This window comes from Salvelinus alpinus, chromosome 13, assembly GCF_045679555.1.
Source record: "Salvelinus alpinus chromosome 13, SLU_Salpinus.1, whole genome shotgun sequence".
Lineage (NCBI taxonomy): Eukaryota > Metazoa > Chordata > Actinopteri > Salmoniformes > Salmonidae > Salvelinus > Salvelinus alpinus.
Window position 1 is genome coordinate 54614179 of NC_092098.1, and position 21501 is coordinate 54635679.

General features: G+C 43.4%; 1 protein-coding gene across 2 annotated transcripts in view; it reads left to right on the plus strand.

The window, feature by feature from the left end:
- Positions 1-21501, plus strand: part of LOC139537936 (neurobeachin-like) — a 314233-nt gene that overhangs the window by 272140 nt on the left and 20592 nt on the right. For both annotated transcript variants that reach the window (XM_071339839.1, XM_071339838.1), the window contains 8 exons: positions 274-391; positions 5048-5150; positions 5359-5474; positions 6652-6764; positions 7861-8001; positions 14006-14125; positions 14376-14528; positions 19865-20032. In XM_071339839.1, coding sequence (XP_071195940.1) covers positions 274-391; positions 5048-5150; positions 5359-5474; positions 6652-6764; positions 7861-8001; positions 14006-14125; positions 14376-14528; positions 19865-20032 — 1032 coding nt within the window. The remainder of the gene's footprint in view (positions 1-273; positions 392-5047; positions 5151-5358; positions 5475-6651; positions 6765-7860; positions 8002-14005; positions 14126-14375; positions 14529-19864; positions 20033-21501) is intronic.

Consider the following 21501-nt stretch of genomic DNA (forward strand, 5'->3'; position numbering starts at 1 on the left):
TCTCTGTGTCTCTGTGTCTCTGCGTCCCTGTGTCTCTGTCTCTCTGTCTCTCTGTCTCTCTGCGTCTCTGTCTCTCTGTGTCTCTCTGTCTCTGTGTCTCTGCGTCCCTGCGTCTCTGTGTCTCTGTGTCTCTGCGTCCCTGCGTCTCTGTCTCTCTGCGTCTCTGTCTCTCTGTGTCTCTCTGTCTCTGCGTCCCTGCGTCTCTGTGTCTCTGCGTCTCTGTGTCTCTGTCTCTCTGCGTCCCTGTGTCTCTGCGTCTCTGTGTGCCTGCAGGTCCTGGCCTACTCCGAGGGTCTACATGGCAAGTGGATGTTCAGTGAGATCAGAGCTGTTTTCTCCAGAAGATACCTGCTCCAGAACACTGGTCTGGAGGTCTTCATGGCCAACCGCAGTAAGATACCTTTATATACCTGCTCCAGAACACTGGTCTGGAGGTCTTCATGGCCAACCGCAGTACGATACCTTTATATACCTGCTCCAGAACACTGGTCTGGAGGTCTTCATGGCCAACCGCAGTACGATACCTTTATATACCTGTCTTACCTGTACAGTACACCTTTATATACCTGTCTTACCTGTACAGTACACCTTTATATACAACCTTTATATACCTGTCTTACCTGTACAGTACAACTTTATATACCTGTCTTACCTGTACAGTACACCTTTATATACAACCTTTATATACCTGTCTTACCTGTACAGTACACCTTTATATACAACCTTTATATACCTGTCTTACCTGTACAGTACACCTTTATATACCTGTCTTACCTGTACAGTACACCTTTATATACTACCTTTATATACCTGTCTTACCTGTACAGTAGATGAAATCACCTTTAACTAACTCACCTGTGTAGCTGACATCACCTTTAACTAACTCACCTGTGTAGCTGACATCACCTTTAACTAACTCACCTGTGTAGCTGACATCACCTTTAACTAACTCACCTGTGTAGCTGACATCACCTTTAACTAACTCACCTGTGTAGCTGACACCACCTTTAACTAACTCACCTGTGTAGCTGACATCACCTTTAACTAACTCACCTGTGTTTCTGAAATCACCTTTAACTAACTCACCTGTGTATCTGACATCACCTTTAACTAACTCACCTGTGTTTCTGAAATCACCTTTAACTAACTCACCTGTGTATCTGACATCACCTTTAACTAACTCACCTGTGTTTCTGAAATCACCTTTAACTAACTCACCTGTGTAGCTGACATCACCTTTAACTAACTCACCTGTGTAGCTGACATCACCTTTAACTAACTCACCTGTGTAGCTGACACCACCTTTAACTAACTCACCTGTGTAGCTGACACAACCTTTAACTAACTCACCTGTGTAGCTGACATCACCTTTAACTAACTCACCTGTGTAGCTGACACCACCTTTAACTAACTCACCTGTGTAGCTGACATCACCTTTAACTAACTGACCTGTGTAGCTGACATCACCTTTAACTAAATCACCTGTGTAGCTGACACCACCTTTAACTAACTCACCTGTGTAGCTGACACCACCTTTAACTAACTCACCTGTGTAGCTGACACCACCTTTAACTAACTCACCTGTGTAGCTGACACCACCTTTAACTAACTCACCTGTGTAGCTGACACCACCTTTAACTAACTCACCTGTGTAGCTGACACCACCTTTAACTAACTCACCTGTGTAGCTGACATCACCTTTAACTAACTCACCTGTGTTTCTGACATCACCTTTAACTAACTCACCTGTGTATCTGACATCACCTTTAACTAACTCACCTGTGTTTCTGAAATCACCTTTAACTAACTCACCTGTGTAGCTGACATCACCTTTAACTAACTCACCTGTGTTTCTGAAATCACCTTTAACTAACTTACCTGTGTAGCTGACATCACCTTTAACTAACTCACCTGTGTAGCTGACATCACCTTTAACTAACTCACCTGTGTAGCTGACATCACCTTTAACTAACTCACCTGTGTAGCTGACACCACCTTTAACTAACTCACCTGTGTAGCTGACACAACCTTTAACTAACTCACCTGTGTAGCTGACATCACCTTTAACTAACTCACCTGTGTAGCTGACACCACCTTTAACTAACTCACCTGTGTAGCTGACATCACCTTTAACTAACTGACCTGTGTAGCTGAAATCACCTTTAACTAAATCACCTGTGTAGCTGACACCACCTTTAACTAACTCACCTGTGTAGCTGACACCACCTTTAACTAACTCACCTGTGTAGCTGACACCACCTTTAACTAACTCACCTGTGTAGCTGACATCACCTTTAACTAACTCACCTGTGTAGCTGACATCACCTTTAACTAACTCACCTGTGTAGCCGACATCACCTTTAACTAACTCACCTGTGTAGCTGACATCACCTTTAACTAACTCACCTGTGTAGCTGACATCACCTTTAACTAACTCACCTGTGTAGCTGACATCACCTTTAACTAACTCACCTGTGTAGCTGACATCACCTTTAACTAACTCACCTGTGTAGCTGACACCACCTTTAACTAACTCACCTGTGTAGCTGACATCACCTTTAACTAACTCACCTGTGTAGCTGACATCACCTTTAACTAACTCACCTGTGTAGCTGACATCACCTTTAACTAACTCACCTGTGTAGCTGACACCACCTTTAACTAACTCACCTGTGTAGCTGACATCACCTTTAACTAACTCACCTGTGTAGCTGACATCACCTTTAACTAACTCACCTGTGTAGCTGACACCACCTTTAACTAACTCACCTGTGTAGCTGACATCACCTTTAAGTAACTCACCTGTGTAGCCGACACCACCTTTAACTAACTCACCTGTGTAGCTGACATCACCTTTAACTAAATCACCTGTGTAGCTGACACCACCTTTAACTAACTCACCTGTGTAGCTGACACCACCTTTAACTAACTCACCTGTGTAGCTGACACCACCTTTAACTAACTCACCTGTGTAGCTGACATCACCTTTAACTAACTCACCTGTGTAGCTGACACCACCTTTAACTAACTCACCTGTGTAGCTGACATCACCTTTAACTAACTCACCTGTGTTTCTGAAATCACCTTTAACTAACTCACCTGTGTATCTGACATCACCTTTAACTAACTCACCTGTGTTTCTGAAATCACCTTTAACTAACTCACCTGTGTAGCTGACATCACCTTTAACTAACTCACCTGTGTTTCTGAAATCACCTTTAACTAACTCACCTGTGTAGCTGACATCACCTTTAACTAACTCACCTGTGTAGCTGACATCACCTTTAACTAACTCACCTGTGTAGCTGACATCACCTTTAACTAACTCACCTGTGTAGCTGACATCACCTTTAACTAACTCACCTGTGTAGCTGACATCACCTTTAACTAACTCACCTGTGTAGCTGACATCACCTTTAACTAACTCACCTGTGTAGCTGACATCACCTTTAACTAACTCACCTGTGTAGCTGACATCACCTTTAACTAACTCACCTGTGTAGCTGACATCACCTTTAACTAACTCACCTGTGTAGCTGACATCACCTTTAACTAACTCACCTGTGTAGCTGACACCACCTTTAACTAACTCACCTGTGTAGCTGACATCACCTTTAACTAACTCACCTGTGTAGCTGACACCACCTTTAACTAACTCACCTGTGTAGCTGACACCACCTTTAACTAACTCACCTGTGTAGCTGACACCACCTTTAACTAACTCACCTGTGTAGCTGACATCACCTTTAACTAACTCACCTGTGTAGCTGACATCACCTTTAACTAACTCACCTGTGTAGCCGACACCACCTTTAACTAACTCACCTGTGTAGCTGACATCACCTTTAACTAACTCACCTGTGTAGCTGACACCACCTTTAACTAACTCACCTGTGTAGCTGACATCACCTTTAACTAACTCACCTGTGTAGCTGACATCACCTTTAACTAACTCACCTGTGTTTCTGAAATCACCTTTAACTAACTCACCTGTGTATCTGACATCACCTTTAACTAACTCACCTGTGTTTCTGAAATCACCTTTAACTAACTCACCTGTGTAGCTGACATCACCTTTAACTAACTCACCTGTGTTTCTGAAATCACCTTTAACTAACTCACCTGTGTAGCTGACATCACCTTTAACTAACTCACCTGTGTAGCTGACATCACCTTTAACTAACTCACCTGTGTAGCTGACATCACCTTTAACTAACTCACCTGTGTAGCTGACATCACCTTTAACTAACTCACCTGTGTAGCTGACATCACCTTTAACTAACTCACCTGTGTAGCTGACATCACCTTTAACTAACTCACCTGTGTAGCTGACATCACCTTTAACTAACTCACCTGTGTAGCTGACATCACCTTTAACTAACTCACCTGTGTAGCTGACATCACCTTTAACTAACTCACCTGTGTAGCTGACATCACCTTTAACTAACTCACCTGTGTAGCTGACACCACCTTTAACTAACTCACCTGTGTAGCTGACATCACCTTTAACTAACTCACCTGTGTAGCTGACACCACCTTTAACTAACTCACCTGTGTAGCTGACACCACCTTTAACTAACTCACCTGTGTAGCTGACACCACCTTTAACTAACTCACCTGTGTAGCTGACATCACCTTTAACTAACTCACCTGTGTAGCCGACATCACCTTTAACTAACTCACCTGTGTAGCCGACATCACCTTTAACTAACTCACCTGTGTAGCCGACATCACCTTTAACTAACTCACCTGTGTAGCCGACACCACCTTTAACTAACTCACCTGTGTAGCCGACACCACCTTTAACTAACTCACCTGTGTAGCTGACACCACCTTTAACTAACTCACCTGTGTAGCTGACACACCTGACTGATCGTTCCACCTGGCTTGCTGTATATATAAATGATACCAGCTTGATTTATCCACCTCAGTCCTGTCAGCAGTGCTGCACTCTATACCTTACTGCCATGAATGGACAGTGTTTCCAAATGTCACTTCCTGTGTTCTCGTGCTCATATCCTGTGATGTAATTCCCCACCCCCCCCAGCGTCTGTGATGTTCAACTTCCCCGACCAGGCTACAGTGAAGAGGGTTGTCTACAGTCTCCCCAGAGTAGGAGTAGGAACCAGCTACGGAATGCCTCAGGCCAGGTAGGGTTAATAACACATGCGCCCACAGGAACACACACGTCTAATCTAAGTTGAATTGGTCGCAGAGTAGAACACCAGACAGACAGACAGACAGACAGGCAGGCAGATATCCAGATGTTATCGCAGCAGTAATGAGAGGGACACACACACATACCTCTCTAGAGCTATCTACAATCCCTCTTTAACCGTGTGTGTCCCCCTCTTCCAGGCGTATCTCCTTGGCGACCCCTCGTCAGCTGTTCAAGTCGTCCAACATGACCCAGCGCTGGCAGAGGAGAGAGATCTCAAACTTCGAGTACCTCATGTTCCTCAACACCGTCGCAGGTGAGAAACCTGATGTTCCTCAACACCGTCGCAGGTGAGAAACCTGATGTTCCTCATCACCGTCGCAGGTGAGAAACCTGATGTTCCTCATCACCGTCGCAGGTGAGAAACCTGATGTTCCTCAACACCGTCGCAGGTGAGAAACCTGATGTTCCTCATCACCGTCGCAGGTGAGAAACCTGATGTTCCTCATCACCGTCGCAGGTGAGAAACCTCATGTTCCTCAACACCGTCGCAGGTGAGAAACCTCATGTTCCTCAACACCGTCGCAGGTGAGAAGAGAGGGACCTACCATTTGTACCCTCCTCCTCCTCCTCCTACTCATCATTATCTCACTCTCTGTTATAGCCTTTCTCCTCTAGACTTACTGTAAGTTGTTGTGAACAAAGGCATTTACTTTCTCTCCCTACCTCCCTCACTCACTCACTCACTCTGTGTCCCCTCCCTCCCTCCCTCCCTCCCTCCCTCCCTCCCTCCCTCCCTCCCTCCCTCTGTGTTCTCCCTCTCCCTCCCTCCCTCACTCCCTCCGTCTCTCTGTGTTCTCCCTCTTCCTCTCTCGCTCCCTCCCTCCCTCTGTCTGTGTTCTCCCTCCCTCCCTCCCTCCCTCCCTCCCTCCCTCCCTCCCTCCCTCTGTGTTCTCCCTTCCCCTCCCTCCCTCCCTCCCTCCCTCCCTCCCCCTCTCTCCCTCTCTCCCCCCCCTATCTCCCTCCCTCCCTCTGTGTTCTCCCCTTCCCTCCCTCCCTCCCTCCCTCCCTCCCTCCCTCCCTCCCTCCCTCCGTCTCTCTGTGTTCTCCCTCTTCCTCTCTCGCTCCCTCCCTCCCTCTGTCTGTGTTCTCCCTCTTCCTCTCTCCGTCCCTCCCTCCCTCCCTCTGTGTTCTCCCCCTCCCTCCCTCCCCCTCCCTCCCTCCCTCCCTCCCCCTCTCTCCCTCTCTCCCCCTCCCTATCTCCCTCCCTCCCTCTGTGTTCTCTCCCTCCCTCCCTCCCTCCCTCTGTGTTCCCTCCCTCCCTCCCTCCCTCCCTCCCTCCCTCCCTCCCTCCCTCCCTCCCTCCCTCCCTCCCTCTGTGTTCTCCCCCTCCCTCTCTCCCTCCCTCACTCCCTCCCTCCCTCTCTCTTCCTCTCTCTGTCTCTCCTTCCCTCCCTCCCCCCCTCTCCCTCCCTCTCTCTCCTCCCCCACAGGGAGGAGCTACAATGATCTGAACCAGTACCCAGTGTTCCCCTGGGTTCTCACTAACTTTGAGTCAGAGGAGCTGGACCTTACTCTGCCCGGCAACTTCCGAGACCTGTCCAAGGTATTTGTGTGCTTCTCTAATCAAATCACAGATTTTTCTGGAGTCATTTTGATGCCACTGCACTGTATATGTACTGTGTGACTGAGCCATGTAATGTGAAGGCATGTTAATTCATGTTGTCACACCTGTAAGTCCTTTGATACTTTATAAACTAGTGACCCACAGTGTTTGTCATTGTACCCTGATGAAGACAGCTTGTCTTTCAAATATTACATCTGAGATCCTAGAGTGTTGCGCACTCCTTTTCAGTTAAGTGTTATATTTCCGCTAGCCAGCACCTCTCCTAACCAGGTGTTCTACTCTGCTAGACAGCACCTCTCCTAAACAGGTGTTCTACTCTGCTAGCCAGCACCTCTCCTAAACAGGTGTTCTACTCTGCTAGCCAGCACCTCTCCTAAACAGGTGTTCTACTCTGCTAGCCAGCACCTCTCCTAAACAGGTGTTCTACTCCGCTAGCCAGCACCTCTCCTAAACAGGTGTTCTACTCCGCTAGCCAGCACCTCTCCTAAACAGGTGTTCTACTCCGCTAGCCAGCACCTCTCCTAAACAGGTGTTCTACTCTGCTAGCCAGCACCTCTCCTAAACAGGTGTTCTACTCTGCTAGCCAGCACCTCTCCTAAACAGGTGTTCTACTCTGCTAGCCAGCACCTCTCCTAACCAGGTGTTCTACTCTGCTAGCCAGCACCTCTCCTAAACAGGTGTTCTACTCTGCTAGCCAGCACCTCTCCTAAACAGGTGTTCTACTCTGCTAGCCAGCACCTCTCCTAAACAGGTGTTCTACTCTTCTAGCCAGCACCTCTTCTAAACAGGTGTTCTACTCTGCTAGCCAGCACCTCTCCTAAACAGGTGTTCTACTCTGCTAGCCAGCACCTCTCCTAAACAGGTGTTCTACTCTGCTAGCCAGCACCTCTCCTAAACAGGTGTTCTACTCTGCTAGCCAGCACCTCTCCTAAACAGGTGTTCTACTCTGCTAGCCAGCACCTCTCCTAAACAGGTGTTCTACTCTGCTAGCCAGCACCTCTCCTGTAAGGTGCAATAGAAACAGGTTCTGTATTAATTTCAGCTCTTGTTCCAAATTCTGTGTGATTCCCTGCAGCCAATCGGTGCGTTGAACCCAAAGCGAGCGGTGTTCTATGCAGAGCGCTATGAATCCTGGGAGGAGGACGGAACGCCACCGCATCACTACAGCTCCCTCTACTCTACCGCTAATACCACACTGCTCTGGATGCTGCGGATAGTGAGTACACACACACACACACACACACACACACACACACACACACACACACACACACGCACTACTACTAGCCAGCACGCACGCACGCACGCACACACACACACACACACAAACTATCTATCTACGCACGCGTGTGCATTTATATATATAAATAGATAGATAGATAGATAGATAGATAGATAGATAGATAGATAGATAGATAGATAGATAGATAGATAGATAGATAGATAGATAGATAGATAGATAGATAGACAGCTTGTATAGCTCAATGTAATTGAAGAATCCATAGACTCTAACCAAATCTGGGAAAATTGGAAAACACTAAACAAACAACAACACGAAGAATTATCTATCCAAAATGGAGATGTATGGGTAAACCACTTCTCCAATCTTTTTGGCTCTATAACAAAGAATAAGGAGCAAAAACATATACATGATCAAATACAAATCCTAGAATCAACTATTAAAGACTACCAGAACCCACTGGATTCTCCAATTACCTTGAATGAGTTACTGGACAAAATAAAAACCCTCCAACCCAAAAAGGCCTGTGGTGTTGATGGTATCCTTAATGAAATGATCCAATATACAGACAACAAATTCCAATTGGCTATACTAAAACTCTTTAACATCGTCCTTAGCTCTGGCATCTTCCCCAATATTTGGAACCAAGGACTGATCACCCCAATCCACAAAAGTGGAGACAAATTTGACCCCAATAACTACCGTGGAATATGCGTCAACAGTAACCTTGGGAAAATCCTCTGCATTATCATTAACAGCAGACTCGTACATTTCCTCAATGAAAACAATGTACTGAGCAAATGTCAAATTGGCTTTTTACCAAATTACCGTACAACAGACCATGTATTCACCCTACACACCCTAATTGACAACCAAACAAACCAAAACAAAGGCAAAGTCTTCTCATGCTTTGTTGATTTCAAAAAAGCCTTCGACTCAATTTGGCATGAGGGTCTGCTATACAAATTGATGGAAAGTGGTGTTGGGGGTAAAACATACGACATTATAAAATCCATGTACACAAACAACAAGTGTGCGGTTAAAATTGGCAAAAAACACACACATTTCTTCACACAGGGTCGTGGGGTGAGACAGGGATGCAGCTTAAGCCCCACCCTGTTCAACATATATATCAACGAATTGGCGCGGGCACTAGAACAGTCTGCAGCACCCGGTCTCACCCTACTAGAATCCGAAGTCAAATGTCTACTGTTTGCTGATGATCTGGTGCTTCTGTCACCAACCAAGGAGGGCCTACAGCAGCACCTAGATCTTCTGCACAGATTCTGTCAGACCTGGGCCCTGACAGTAAATCTCAGTAAGACCAAAATAATGGTGTTCCAAAAAAGGTCCAGTCACCAGGACCACAAATTCCATCTAGACACCGTTGCCCTAGAGCACACAAAAAACTATACATACCTCGGCCTAAACATCAGCACCACAGGTAACTTCCACAAAGCTGTGAACGATCTGAGAGACAAGGCAAGAAGGGCCTTCTATGCCATCAAAAGGAACATAAATTTCAACATACCAATTAGGATCTGGCTAAAAATACTTGAATCAGTCATAGAGCCCATTGCCCTTTATGGTTGTGAGGTCTGGGGTCCGCTCACCAACCAAGATTTCACAAAATGGGACAAACACCAAATTGAGACTCTGCATGCAGAATTCTGCAAAAATATCCTCCGTGTACAACGTAGAACACCAAATAATGCATGCAGAGCAGAATTAGGCCGATACCCACTAATTATCAAAATCCAGAAAAGAGCCGTTAAATTCTACAACCACCTAAAAGGAAGCGATTCCCAAACCTTCCATAACAAAGCCATCACCTACAGAGAGATGAACCTGGAGAAGAGTCCCTTAAGCAAGCTGGTCCTAGGGCTCTGTTCACAAACACAAACACACCCCACAGAGCCCCAGGACAACAGCACAATTAGACCCAACCAAATCATGAGAAAACAAAAAGATAATTACTTGACACATTGGAAAGAATTAACAAAAAAACAGAGCAAACTAGAATGCTATTTGGCCCTAAACAGAGAGTACACAGTGGCAGAATACCTGACCACTGTGACTGACCCAAACTTAAGGAAAGCTTTGACTATGTACAGACTCAGTGAGCATAGCCTTGCTATTGAGAAAGGCCGCCGTAGGCAGACATGGCTCTCAAGAGAAGACAGGCTATGTGCACACTGCCCACAAAATGAGGTGGAAACTGAGCTGCACTTCCTAACCTCCTGCCCAATGTATGACCATATTAGAGAGACATATTTCCCTCAGATTACACAGATCCACAAAGAATTTGAAAACAAATCCAATTTTGATAAACTCCCATATCTACTGGGAGAAATTCCACAGTGTGCCATCACAGCAGCAAGATTTGTGACCTGTTGCCACAAGAAAAGGGCAACCAGTGAAGAACAAACACCATTGTAAATACAACCCATATTTATGCTTATTTATTTTAACTTGTGTGCTTTAACCATTTGTACATTGTTACAACACTGTACATATATAATATAACATTTGTAATGTCTTTATTGTTTTGAAACTTCTGTATGTGTAATGTTTACTGTTAATTTGTATTGTTTATTTCACTTTTGTATAATATCTACCTCACTTGCTTTGGCAATGTTAACACATGTTTCCCATGCCAATAAAGCCCCTTGAATTGAATTGAATTGAATAGATAGATAGATAGATAGATAGATAGATAGATAGATAGATAGATAGATAGATAGATAGATATCATTATCATTAACAGCAGACTCGTACATTTCCTTAATGAAAACAATGTACTGAGCAAATGTCAAATTGGCTTTTTACCAAATTACCGTACAACAGACCATGTATTCACCCTACACACCCTAATTAACCAAACAAACCAAAACAAAGGCAAAGTCTTCTCATGCTTTGTTGATTTCAAAAAAGCCTTCGACTCAATTTGGCATGAGGGTCTGCTATACAAATTGTTGGAAAGTGGTGTTGGGGGTAAAACATACGACATTATAAAATCCATGTACACAAACAACAAGTGTGCGGTTAAAATTGGCAAAAGACACACACATTTCTTCTCACAGGGTCGTGGGGTGAGACAGGGATGCAGCTTAAGCCCCACCCTCTTCAACATATATATCAATGAATTGGCGCGAGCATTAGAACAGTCTGCAGCACCCGGTCTCACCCTACTAGAATCCGAAGTCAAATGTCTACTGTTTGCTGATGATCTGGTGCTTCTGTCACCAACCAAGGAGGGCCTACAACAGCACCTAGATCTTCTGCACAGATTCTGTCAGACCTGGGCCCTGACAGTAAATCTCAGTAAGACCAAAATAATGGTGTTCCAAAAAAGGTCCAGTCGCCAGGACCACAAATTCCATCTAGACACCGTTGCCCTAGAGCACACAAAAAACTATACATACCTCGGCCTAAACATCAGCACCACAGGTAGCTTCCACAGAGCTGTGAACGATCTGAGAGACAAGGCAAGAAGGGCATTCTATGCCATCAAAAGGAACATAAATTTCAACATACCAATTAGGATCTGGCTAAAAATACTTGAATCAGTCATAGAGCCCATTGCCCTTTATGGTTGTGAGGTCTGGGGTCCGCTCACCAACCAAGATTTCACAAAATGGGACAAACACCAAATTGAGACTCTGCATGCAGAATTCTGCAAAAATATCCTCCGTGTACAACGTAGAACACCAAATAATGCATGCAGAGCAGAATTAGGCCGATACCCACTAATTATCAAAATCCAGAAAAGAGCCGTTAAATTCTACAACCACCTAAAAGGAAGCGATTCCCAAACCTTCCATAACAAAGCCATCACCTACAGAGAGATGAACCTGGAGAAGAGTCCCCTAAGCAAGCTGGTCCTAGGGCTCTGTTCACAAACACAAACACACCCCACAGAGCCCCAGGACAACAGCACAATTAGACCCAACCAAATCATGAGAAAACAAAAAGATAATTACTTGACACATTGGAAAGAATTAACAAAAAAACAGAGCAAACTAGAATGCTATTTGGCCCTAAACAGAGAGTACACAGTGGCAGAATACCTGACCACTGTGACTGACCCAAACTTAAGGAAAGCTTTGACTATGTACAGACTCAGTGAGCATAGCCTTGCTATTGAGAAAGGCCGCCGTAGGCAGACATGGCTCTCAAGAGAAGACAGGCTATGTGCTCACTGCCCACAAAATGAGGTGGAAACTGAGCTGCACTTCCTAACCTCCTGCCCAATGTATGACCATATTAGAGAGACATATTTCCCTCAGATTACACAGATCCACAAAGAATTTGAAAACAAATCCAATTTTGATAAACTCCCATATCTACTGGGTGAAATTCCACAGTGTGCCATCACAGCAGCAAGATTTGTGACCTGTTGCCACAAGAAAAGGGCAACCAGTGAAGAACAAACACCATTGTAAATACAACCCATATTTATGCTTATTTATTTTAACTTGTGTGCTTTAACCATTTGTACATTGTTACAACACTGTATATATATAATATGACATTTGTAATGTCTTTCTTGTTTTGAAACTTCTGTATGTGTAATGTTTACTGTTAATTTGTATTGTTTATTTCACTTTTGTGTATTATCTACCTCACTTGCTTTGGCAATGTTAACACATGTTTCCCATGCCAATAAAGCCCCTTGAATTGAATTGAATTGAATAGATAGATAGATAGATAGATAGATAGATAGATAGATAGATAGATAGATAGATAGATAGATAGATAGATAGATAGATAGATAGATAGATAGATAGATAGATAGATAGATAGATAGATAGATAATGTAGATAGATAGATAGATAGATAGATAGATAGATAGATAGATAGATAGATAGATAGATAGATAGATAGATAGATAGATAGATAGATAGATAGATAGATAGATAGATAGATAGATAGATAGATAGATAATGTAGATAGATAGATAGATAGACAGATAGATAGATAGATAGATAGATAGATAGATAGATAGATAGATAGATAGATAGATAGATAGATAGATAGATAGATAGATAGATAGATAGATAGATAGATAGATAATGTAGATAGATAGATAGATAGATAGATAGATAGATAGATAGATAGATAGATAGATAGATAATGTAGATAATGTAGATAGATAGATAGATAGATAGATAGATAGATAGATAGATAGATAGATAATGTAGATAGATAGATAGATAATGTAGATAGATAGATAGATAGATAGATAGATAGATAGATAATGTAGATAGATAGATAGATAGATAGATAGATAGATAGATAGATAATGTAGATAGATAGATAGATAGATAGATAGATAGATAGATAGATAGATAGATAGATAGATAGATAATGTAGATAGATAGATAGATAGATAGATAGATAGATAGATAGATAGATAGATAGATAGATATATAATGTAGATAGATAGATAGATAGATAGATAGATAGATAGATAGATAGATAGATAGATAGATAGATAGATAGATAGATAGATAGATAGATAGATACCCACTAATTATTTAAAACATACGACATTATAAAATCCATGTACACAAACAACAAGTGTGCGGTTAAAATTGGCAAAAAACACACACATTTCTTCACACAGGGTCGTGGGGTGAGACAGGGATGCAGCTTAAGCCCCACCCTCTTCAACATATATATCAACGAATTGGCGCGGGCACTAGAACAGTAGAATCTATCTATGTATATTATCTACCTCACTTGCTTTGGCAATGTTAACACATGTTTCCCATGCCAATAAAGCCCCTTGAATTGAATTGAATTGAATAGATAGATAATGTAGATAGATAGATAGATAATATAGATAGATAGATAGATAGATAGATAGATAGATAGATAGATAGATAGATAGATAGATAGATAGATAGATAGATAGATATAGATAGATATTGTGTGTCAGTGGTGTAGAGATCCGTTGTGTTTCCTGCCTCATCAGGAGCCTTTCACCACGTTCTTCCTGAATGCCAATGAGAACCAGTTTGACCACCCTGACAGAGCCTTCTCTGGCATCGCACGGGCATGGAGGAACTGCCAACGAGACACTGCTGACGTCAAGGTTAGTGTGTGTGTGTGTGGGGGAGTTATTTTTGTTGTGTGTGTGTGTGCTTAAGAGAGAGAGAGAGAGGAGAGAGAGTTTAAATGTGATTGATTGATTGTCATTGTCATTAGTAAAGCAGTATGAAACCTCACCCCTGTGTTACTGTGTGTGTTGACCAACAGGAGTTGGTTAACAGTCGTGGTTATGATGATTGATAAATTGATTGATTGTGATTGGTAAACCAGTGTAATAATGTGTTGACCAACAGGAGTTGATCCCAGAGTTCTACTACCTTCCAGAGATGTTTGCTAACAGTAGTGGTTATGAGCTGGGACAGAGAGAGGACGGGACTCCTGTGTCTGACATAGAACTGCCAGCCTGGGCCAAGAAACCTGAGGACTTCGTACGCATCAACCGCATGGTGAGACACACACACACACACAGACACACACACACAAATGCTGGGTCGTATTTGTGACTCGTTTCAGGAAACTAGGCATATGTTACGCGTCACTACTTCACAGGAGAGACGTTGGAATGTAAACCGCATTTTTGGGGGCCAGAAATGCCTTCTGGAACATGTGAACTTTCACGTGCCTTAATAACAAACTTGTATGCCATCTATAAATACAAATAAAGTTGTTAAATTAGGAGCCTAGTTGCTTTAAACACGGAAAATGAGAGCAACCTTCCTGCTAGACATGATTGGCTGAGATAATGAGTGGGCTGGATATGCCAAGAGATGAGCTGAGATTGGTCTGCCATGTAGCGGCTTCTGTCTATAATATGAGCTGGTCAGTATGTCCAGGTAATCCTGTCTATAATATGAGATGGTCAGTATGTCCAGGTAATCCTGTCTATAATATGAGATGGTCAGTATGTGTAGGTAATCAGACAGGTAATCCTGTCTATAACATGAGCTGGTCAGTATGTCCAGGTAATCCTGTCTATAATATGAGATGGTCAGTTTGTGTAGGTAATCAGACAGGTAATCCTGTCTATAACATGATGGTCAGTATGTGTAGGTAATCCTGTCTATAACATGATGGTCAGTATGTCCAGGTAATCCTGTCTATAACATGATGGTCAGTATGTGTAGGTAATCCTGTCTATAACATGATGGTCAGTATGTGTAGGTAATCCTGTCTATAACCTGATGGTCAATATGTGTAGGTAATCCTGTCTATAACATGATGGTCAGTATGTGTAGGTAATCCTGTCTATAACATGATGGTCAGTATGTGTAGGTAATCCTGTCTATAACATGAGCAGGTCAGTATGTGTAGGTAATCCTGTCTATAATATGATGGTCAGTATGTGTAGGTTATCCTGTCTATAACATGATGGTCAGTATGTCCAGGTAATCCTGTCTATAACATGATGGTCAGTATGTCCAGGTAATCCTGTCTATAACATGATGGTCAGTATGTGTAGGTAATCCTGTCTATAACATGAGCTGGTCAGTATGTGTAGGTAATCCTGTCTATAACATGATGGTCAGTATGTGTAGGTAATCATGTCTATAACATGATGGTCAGTATGTGTAGGTAATCCTGTCTATAACATGAGCTGGTCAGTATGTGTAGGTAATCCTGTCTATAACATGATGGTCAGTACGTGTAGGTAATCCTGTCTATAACATGATGGGCAGTATGTGTAGGTAATCCTGTCTATAACATGATGGTCAGTATGTCCAGGTAATCCTGTCTATAACATGAGCTGGTCAGTATGTCCAGGTAATCCTGTCTATAACATGATGGTCAGTATGTCCAGGTAATTCTGTCTATAACATGATGGTCAGTATGTCCAGGTAATCCTGTCTATAACATGATGGTCAGTATGTGTAGGTAATCCTGTCTATAACATGATGGTCAGTATATCCAGGTAATCCTGTCTATAACATGATGGTCAGTATGTGTAGGTAATCCTGTCTATAACATGATGGTCAGTATGTCCAGGTAATCCTGTCTATAACATGATGGTCAGTATGTCCAGGTAATCCTGTCTATAACATGATGGTCAGTATGTGTAGGTAATCCTGTCTATAATATGAGCTGGTCAGTATGTCCAGGTAATCCTGTCTATAACATGATGGTCAGTATGTCCAGGTAATCCTGTCTATAACATGATGGTCAGTATGTGTAGGTAATCCTGTCTATAACATGATGGTCAGTATGTGTAGGTAATCCTGTCTATAACATGAGCTGGTCAGTATGTGTAGGTAATCCTGTCTATAACATGAGCTGGTCAGTATGTGTAGGTAATCCTATCTATAACATGATGGTCAATATGTGTAGGTAATACTGTCTATAACATGAGCTGGTCAGTATGTGTAGGTAATCCTGTCTATAACATGAGCTGGTCAGGATGTCCAGGTAATCCTGTCTATCACATGATGGTCAGGATGTCCAGGTAATCCTGTCTATAACATGATGGTCAGTATGTGTAGGTAATCCTGTCTATAATATGAGCTGGTCAGTATGTGCAGGTAATCCTGTCTATAATATGAGCTGGTCAGTATGTCCAGGTAATCCTGTCTATAACATGAGCTGGTCAGTATGTGTAGGTAATCCTGTCTATAATATGAGCTGGTCAGTATGTCCAGGTAATCCTGTCTATAATATGAGCTGGTCAGTATGTCCAGGTAATCCTGTCTATAACATGAGCTGGTCAGTATGTGTAGGTAATCCTGTCTATAACATGATGGTCAGTATGTGTAGGTAATCCTGTCTATAACATGATGGTCAGTATGTGTAGGTAATCCTGTCTATAACATGATGGTCAGTATGTGTAGGTAATCCTGTCTATAATATGAGCTGGTCAGTATGTGTAGGTAATCCTGTCTATAACATGATGGTCAATATGTGTAGGTAATACTGTCTATAACATGAGCTGGTCAGTATGTGTAGGTAATCCTGTCTATAACATGAGCTGGTCAGGATGTCCAGGTAATCCTGTCTATCACATGATGGTCAGGATGTCCAGGTAATCCTGTCTATAACATGATGGTCAGTATGTGTAGGTAATCCTGTCTATAATATGAGCTGGTCAGTATGTGCAGGTAATCCTGTCTATAATATGAGCTGGTCAGTATGTCCAGGTAATCCTGTCTATAACATGAGCTGGTCAGTATGTGTAGGTAATCCTGTCTATAATATGAGCTGGTCAGTATGTCCAGGTAATCCTGTCTATAATATGAGCAGGTCAGTCTGTGTAGGTAATCAGACAGGTAATCCTGTCTATAATATGATGGTCAGTATGTGTAGGTAATCCTGTCTATAACATGAGCTGGTCAGTATGTGTAGGTAATCAGACAGGTAATCCTGTCTATAACATGAGCTGGTCAGTATGTGTAGGTAATCAGACAGGTAATCCTGTCTATAATATGATGGTCAGTATGTGTAGGTAATCCTGTCTATAATATGATGGTCAGTATGTGTAGGTAATCAGACAGGTAATCCTGTCTATAATATGATGGTCAGTATGTGTAGGTAATCCTGTCTATAATATGAGGGTCAGTATGTGTAGGTAATCAGACAGGTAATCCTGTCTGACATGGCTTTTTATAAAGATATCACGTAGTAGAAGTGTTGCTCTCGACTTTCTGGAGGACCAAGTTTTGAAATCAGTGGTTAGAGTGAGATGGAGATGGAGGAAATGCAGGTGTTTGATTGCAAATATACAGACGGAGTCGAAAAGAGAACACACAGGAGGCTGTTGTATAAAACACCTGTCTCTGGATTACATCTTCAAACTAAAGGGCAACCGTGGCAGAGAGGGAGAAGCTAGCTAACGTTACATGTATGATCTGTATATTAATATTATTCGTATCTCAGAGTCATTTCATTGCTAGTTTATAACCTAATGTTAGCTAGCTAACATTGAACCTGGTTGGTTAGCTACATTCATGCAGGTTAGTAACGTTATGAGTTGGGATTATGGTTTATTGTTTAGCTAGCTAGCTAAACAAAAGACTCCACAATGCAAGTAACCATTTCAATAGAATGTTGATGATTTTTTTATTTAGCCTTTATTTAACTAGGCAAGTCAGTTAATTAAGAACAAATTCTTATTTACAATGACGTCATTGCCACAATTGTCGATAGATGGAGATGGTATATTCGCTCAGGCTATCTACCCTGATTTCAGAGCACTCTCGTCTGAGTGTACTGGAGCGCAGAATAATTTACAAATTTATGAAAGCTCAACACCCGTTGAATGTGGTGTCAGTAAATGTTGGCAAAAAAAGCACAAACTAAACTTAAACTGTTGCCAGCAGCACAGTTGCAGTCACCAGCGCTCTGGATAACATGAAAACAGCCTAACCAGCTCTGCTAGGGGGAGTAAAATGGTCAGAGTGAGCTGCTCTCTCAAATGTGTCTGGAAGTAGCTAGCAAGCTAGTTAACTTGGGTGCTTGACTGCTGTTGTTAAGACAGAACGCTCACATCAACCCTATGCTCTGAGAGCGAAACGAACTGACAATCTGACAACGCTCTGAATTTACGAACGCCCAGAGCACACTCTGGCACTCCAGATTAAATTTACAAACACACCCCGTAGTATAAACCAGCCTTTAGGCTTGAAATCTTTGGTTGTTTGTACATGGCCTCACATGTGAATCCTTAAAGAGCTGGGTGGGGCCGATGCTGAATGGGGGTGTAGACAAAGAAGAGCTCTCCAGTAGGTTTACCAAAACATTCAAGGGCCATTTTCTCAAAAGTGAGTTTTCAAGTTGATCAACTTTCAAAGCAGAATTACTTTCCCATTGTTCCTTAACTGTAGTGTATAACATAGACTGTTCTCTACTTTTATCCAATGTAAAAAACACCATTTCAAATGTTGCTACATAAGACCGAATCGAGCCGGTCGGTCACATTTATCAGGCATGCAAATGAAAGAAAAAGGGTTGAAACAGGGAGGTATTAACTGAACTTGTCCGTCTTGTTTTAATTCCCCTTTTTCTTAATGAATACACCCCCCTACAACACCACTGGAGAAGGCTTACTGCACTACAGCTACAGGACTAGAGCATGACCTTTCTCTTTTCCTCCCTCCTTTCCTTCCTCCCCTCTCTCCCTTCCTCCTTTCTTCCCTCTCTCCCTTCCTTTCCTTCCTCCCCTCTCTCCCTTCCTTTCCTTCCTCCCCTCTCTCCCTTCCTCCTTCCTTCCCTCTCTCCCTTCCTTTCCTTCCTCCCCTCTCTCCCTTCCTCCTTCCTCCCCTCTCTCCCTTCCTCCTTCCTCCCCTCTGTACCTTCCTCCTTCCCTTCCTCCTTCCTCCCCTCTCTCCCTTCCTCCTTCCTCCCCTCTCTCCCTTCCTCCTTCCCTTCCTTTCCTTCCTCCCCTCTCTCCCTTCCTTTCCTTCCTCCCCTCTCCCCCTTCCTCCTTCCTCCCCTCTCTCCCTTCCTTTCCTTCCTCCCCTCTCTCCCTTCCTCCTTCCTCCCCTCTCTCCCTTCCTCCTTCCTCCCCTCTGTACCTTCCTCCTTCCCTTCCTTCTTCCTCCCCTCTCTCCCTTCCTCCTTCCTCCCCTCTCTCCCTTCCTCCTTCCCTTCCTTTCCTTCCTCCCCTCTCTCCTTTCCTTTCCTTCCTCCCCTCTCTCCCTTCCTCCTTCCTCCCCTCTCTCCCTTCCTCCTTCCTCCCCTCTGTACCTTCCTCCTTCCCTTCCTTCTTCCTTCCCTCTCTCCCTTCCTCCTTCCCTTCCTTCCTCCTTCCCTCTCTCCCTCCTTCCTTCCCTTCCCTACATCCTCCCTCTCTCTCTAGGCTTTGGAGAGTGAGTTTGTGTCGTGCCAGCTGCACCAGTGGATAGATCTGATATTTGGTTATAAGCAGAGAGGGCCTGAGGCTGTACGATCTCTTAACGTCTTCCACTTCCTGTCCTATGAGGGTTCCGTCACCTTGGATACCATCAACGACTCCGCACAGCGGGAGGTAGGTCACCTGGCTGTCACCATGACAACCATCACAGGGCAGCGGTGTCGAGAAGTGAAGTACTATGATAACACATCATCGTGTATAACAACGTGTTATCAAATCAAAACGTATTATCAAATCAAAACGTATTGGTCACATATCCAAACAACCCGACATGTTGGGTTATTCACAACCCAACTGGCTGGGTCAAAATAACCCAGCATGTGTTCTGTCCACTGTTTAACCAGTGCTGGGTTACCTAATAACCCAGCATGTGTTCTGTCCACTATTTAACCAGCGCTGGGTTACCTAATAACCCAGCATGTGTTCTGTCCACTATTTAACCAGCGCCGGGTTACCTAATAACCCAGCATGTGTTCTGTCCACTGTTTAACCAGTGCTGGGTTACCTAATAACCCAGCATGTGTTCTGTCCACTATTTAACCAGCGCCGGGTTACCTAATAACCCAGCATGTGTTCTGTCCACTATTTAACCAGTGCTGGGTTACCTAATAACCCAACATGTGTTCTGTCCACTATTTAACCAGCGCTGGGTTATCTAATAACCCAGCATGTGTTCTGTCCACTATTTAACCAGTGCTGGGTTACCTAATAACCCAGCATGTGTTCTGTCCACTATTTAACCAGCGCCGGGTTACCTAATAACCCAACATGTGTTCTGTCCACTATTTAACCAGCGCTGGGTTACCTAATAACCCAACATGTGTTCTGTCCAATATTTAACCAGCGCTGGGTTACCTAATAACCCAGCATGTGTTCTGTCCACTATTTAACCAGTGCTGGGTTACCTAATAACCCAGCATGTGTTCTGTCCACTATTTAACCAGCGCTGGGTTACCTAATAACCCAGCATGTGTTCTGTCCAATATTTAACCACTATTTAACCAGCACCGGGTTACCTAATAACCCAGCATGTGTTCTGTCCACTATTTAACCAGCGCTGGGTTACCTAATAACCCAGCATGTGTTCTGTCCACTATTTAACCAGCGCTGGGTTACCTAATAACCCAACATGTGTTCTGTCCACTATTTAACCAGCGCCGGGTTACCTAATAACCCAACATGTGTTCTGTCCACTATTTAACCAGCGCTGGGTTACCTAATAACCCAACATGTGTTCTGTCCACTATTTAACCAGTGCTGGGTTACCTAATAACCCAACATGTGTTCTGTCCACTATTTAACCAGAGCTGGGTTACCTAATAACCCAACATGTGTTCTGTCCACTATTTAACCAGCGCTGGGTTACCTAATAACCCAGCATGTGTTCTGTCCACTATTTAACCAGTGCTGGGTTACCTAATAACCCAGCATGTGTTCTGTCCACTATTTAACCAGCGCTGGGTTACCTAATAACCCAGCATGTGTTCTGTCCACTATTTAACCAGCGCTGGGTTACCTAATAACCCAGCACTGTGTTCTGTCCACTATTTAACCAGCGCTGGGTTACCTAATAACCCAGCATG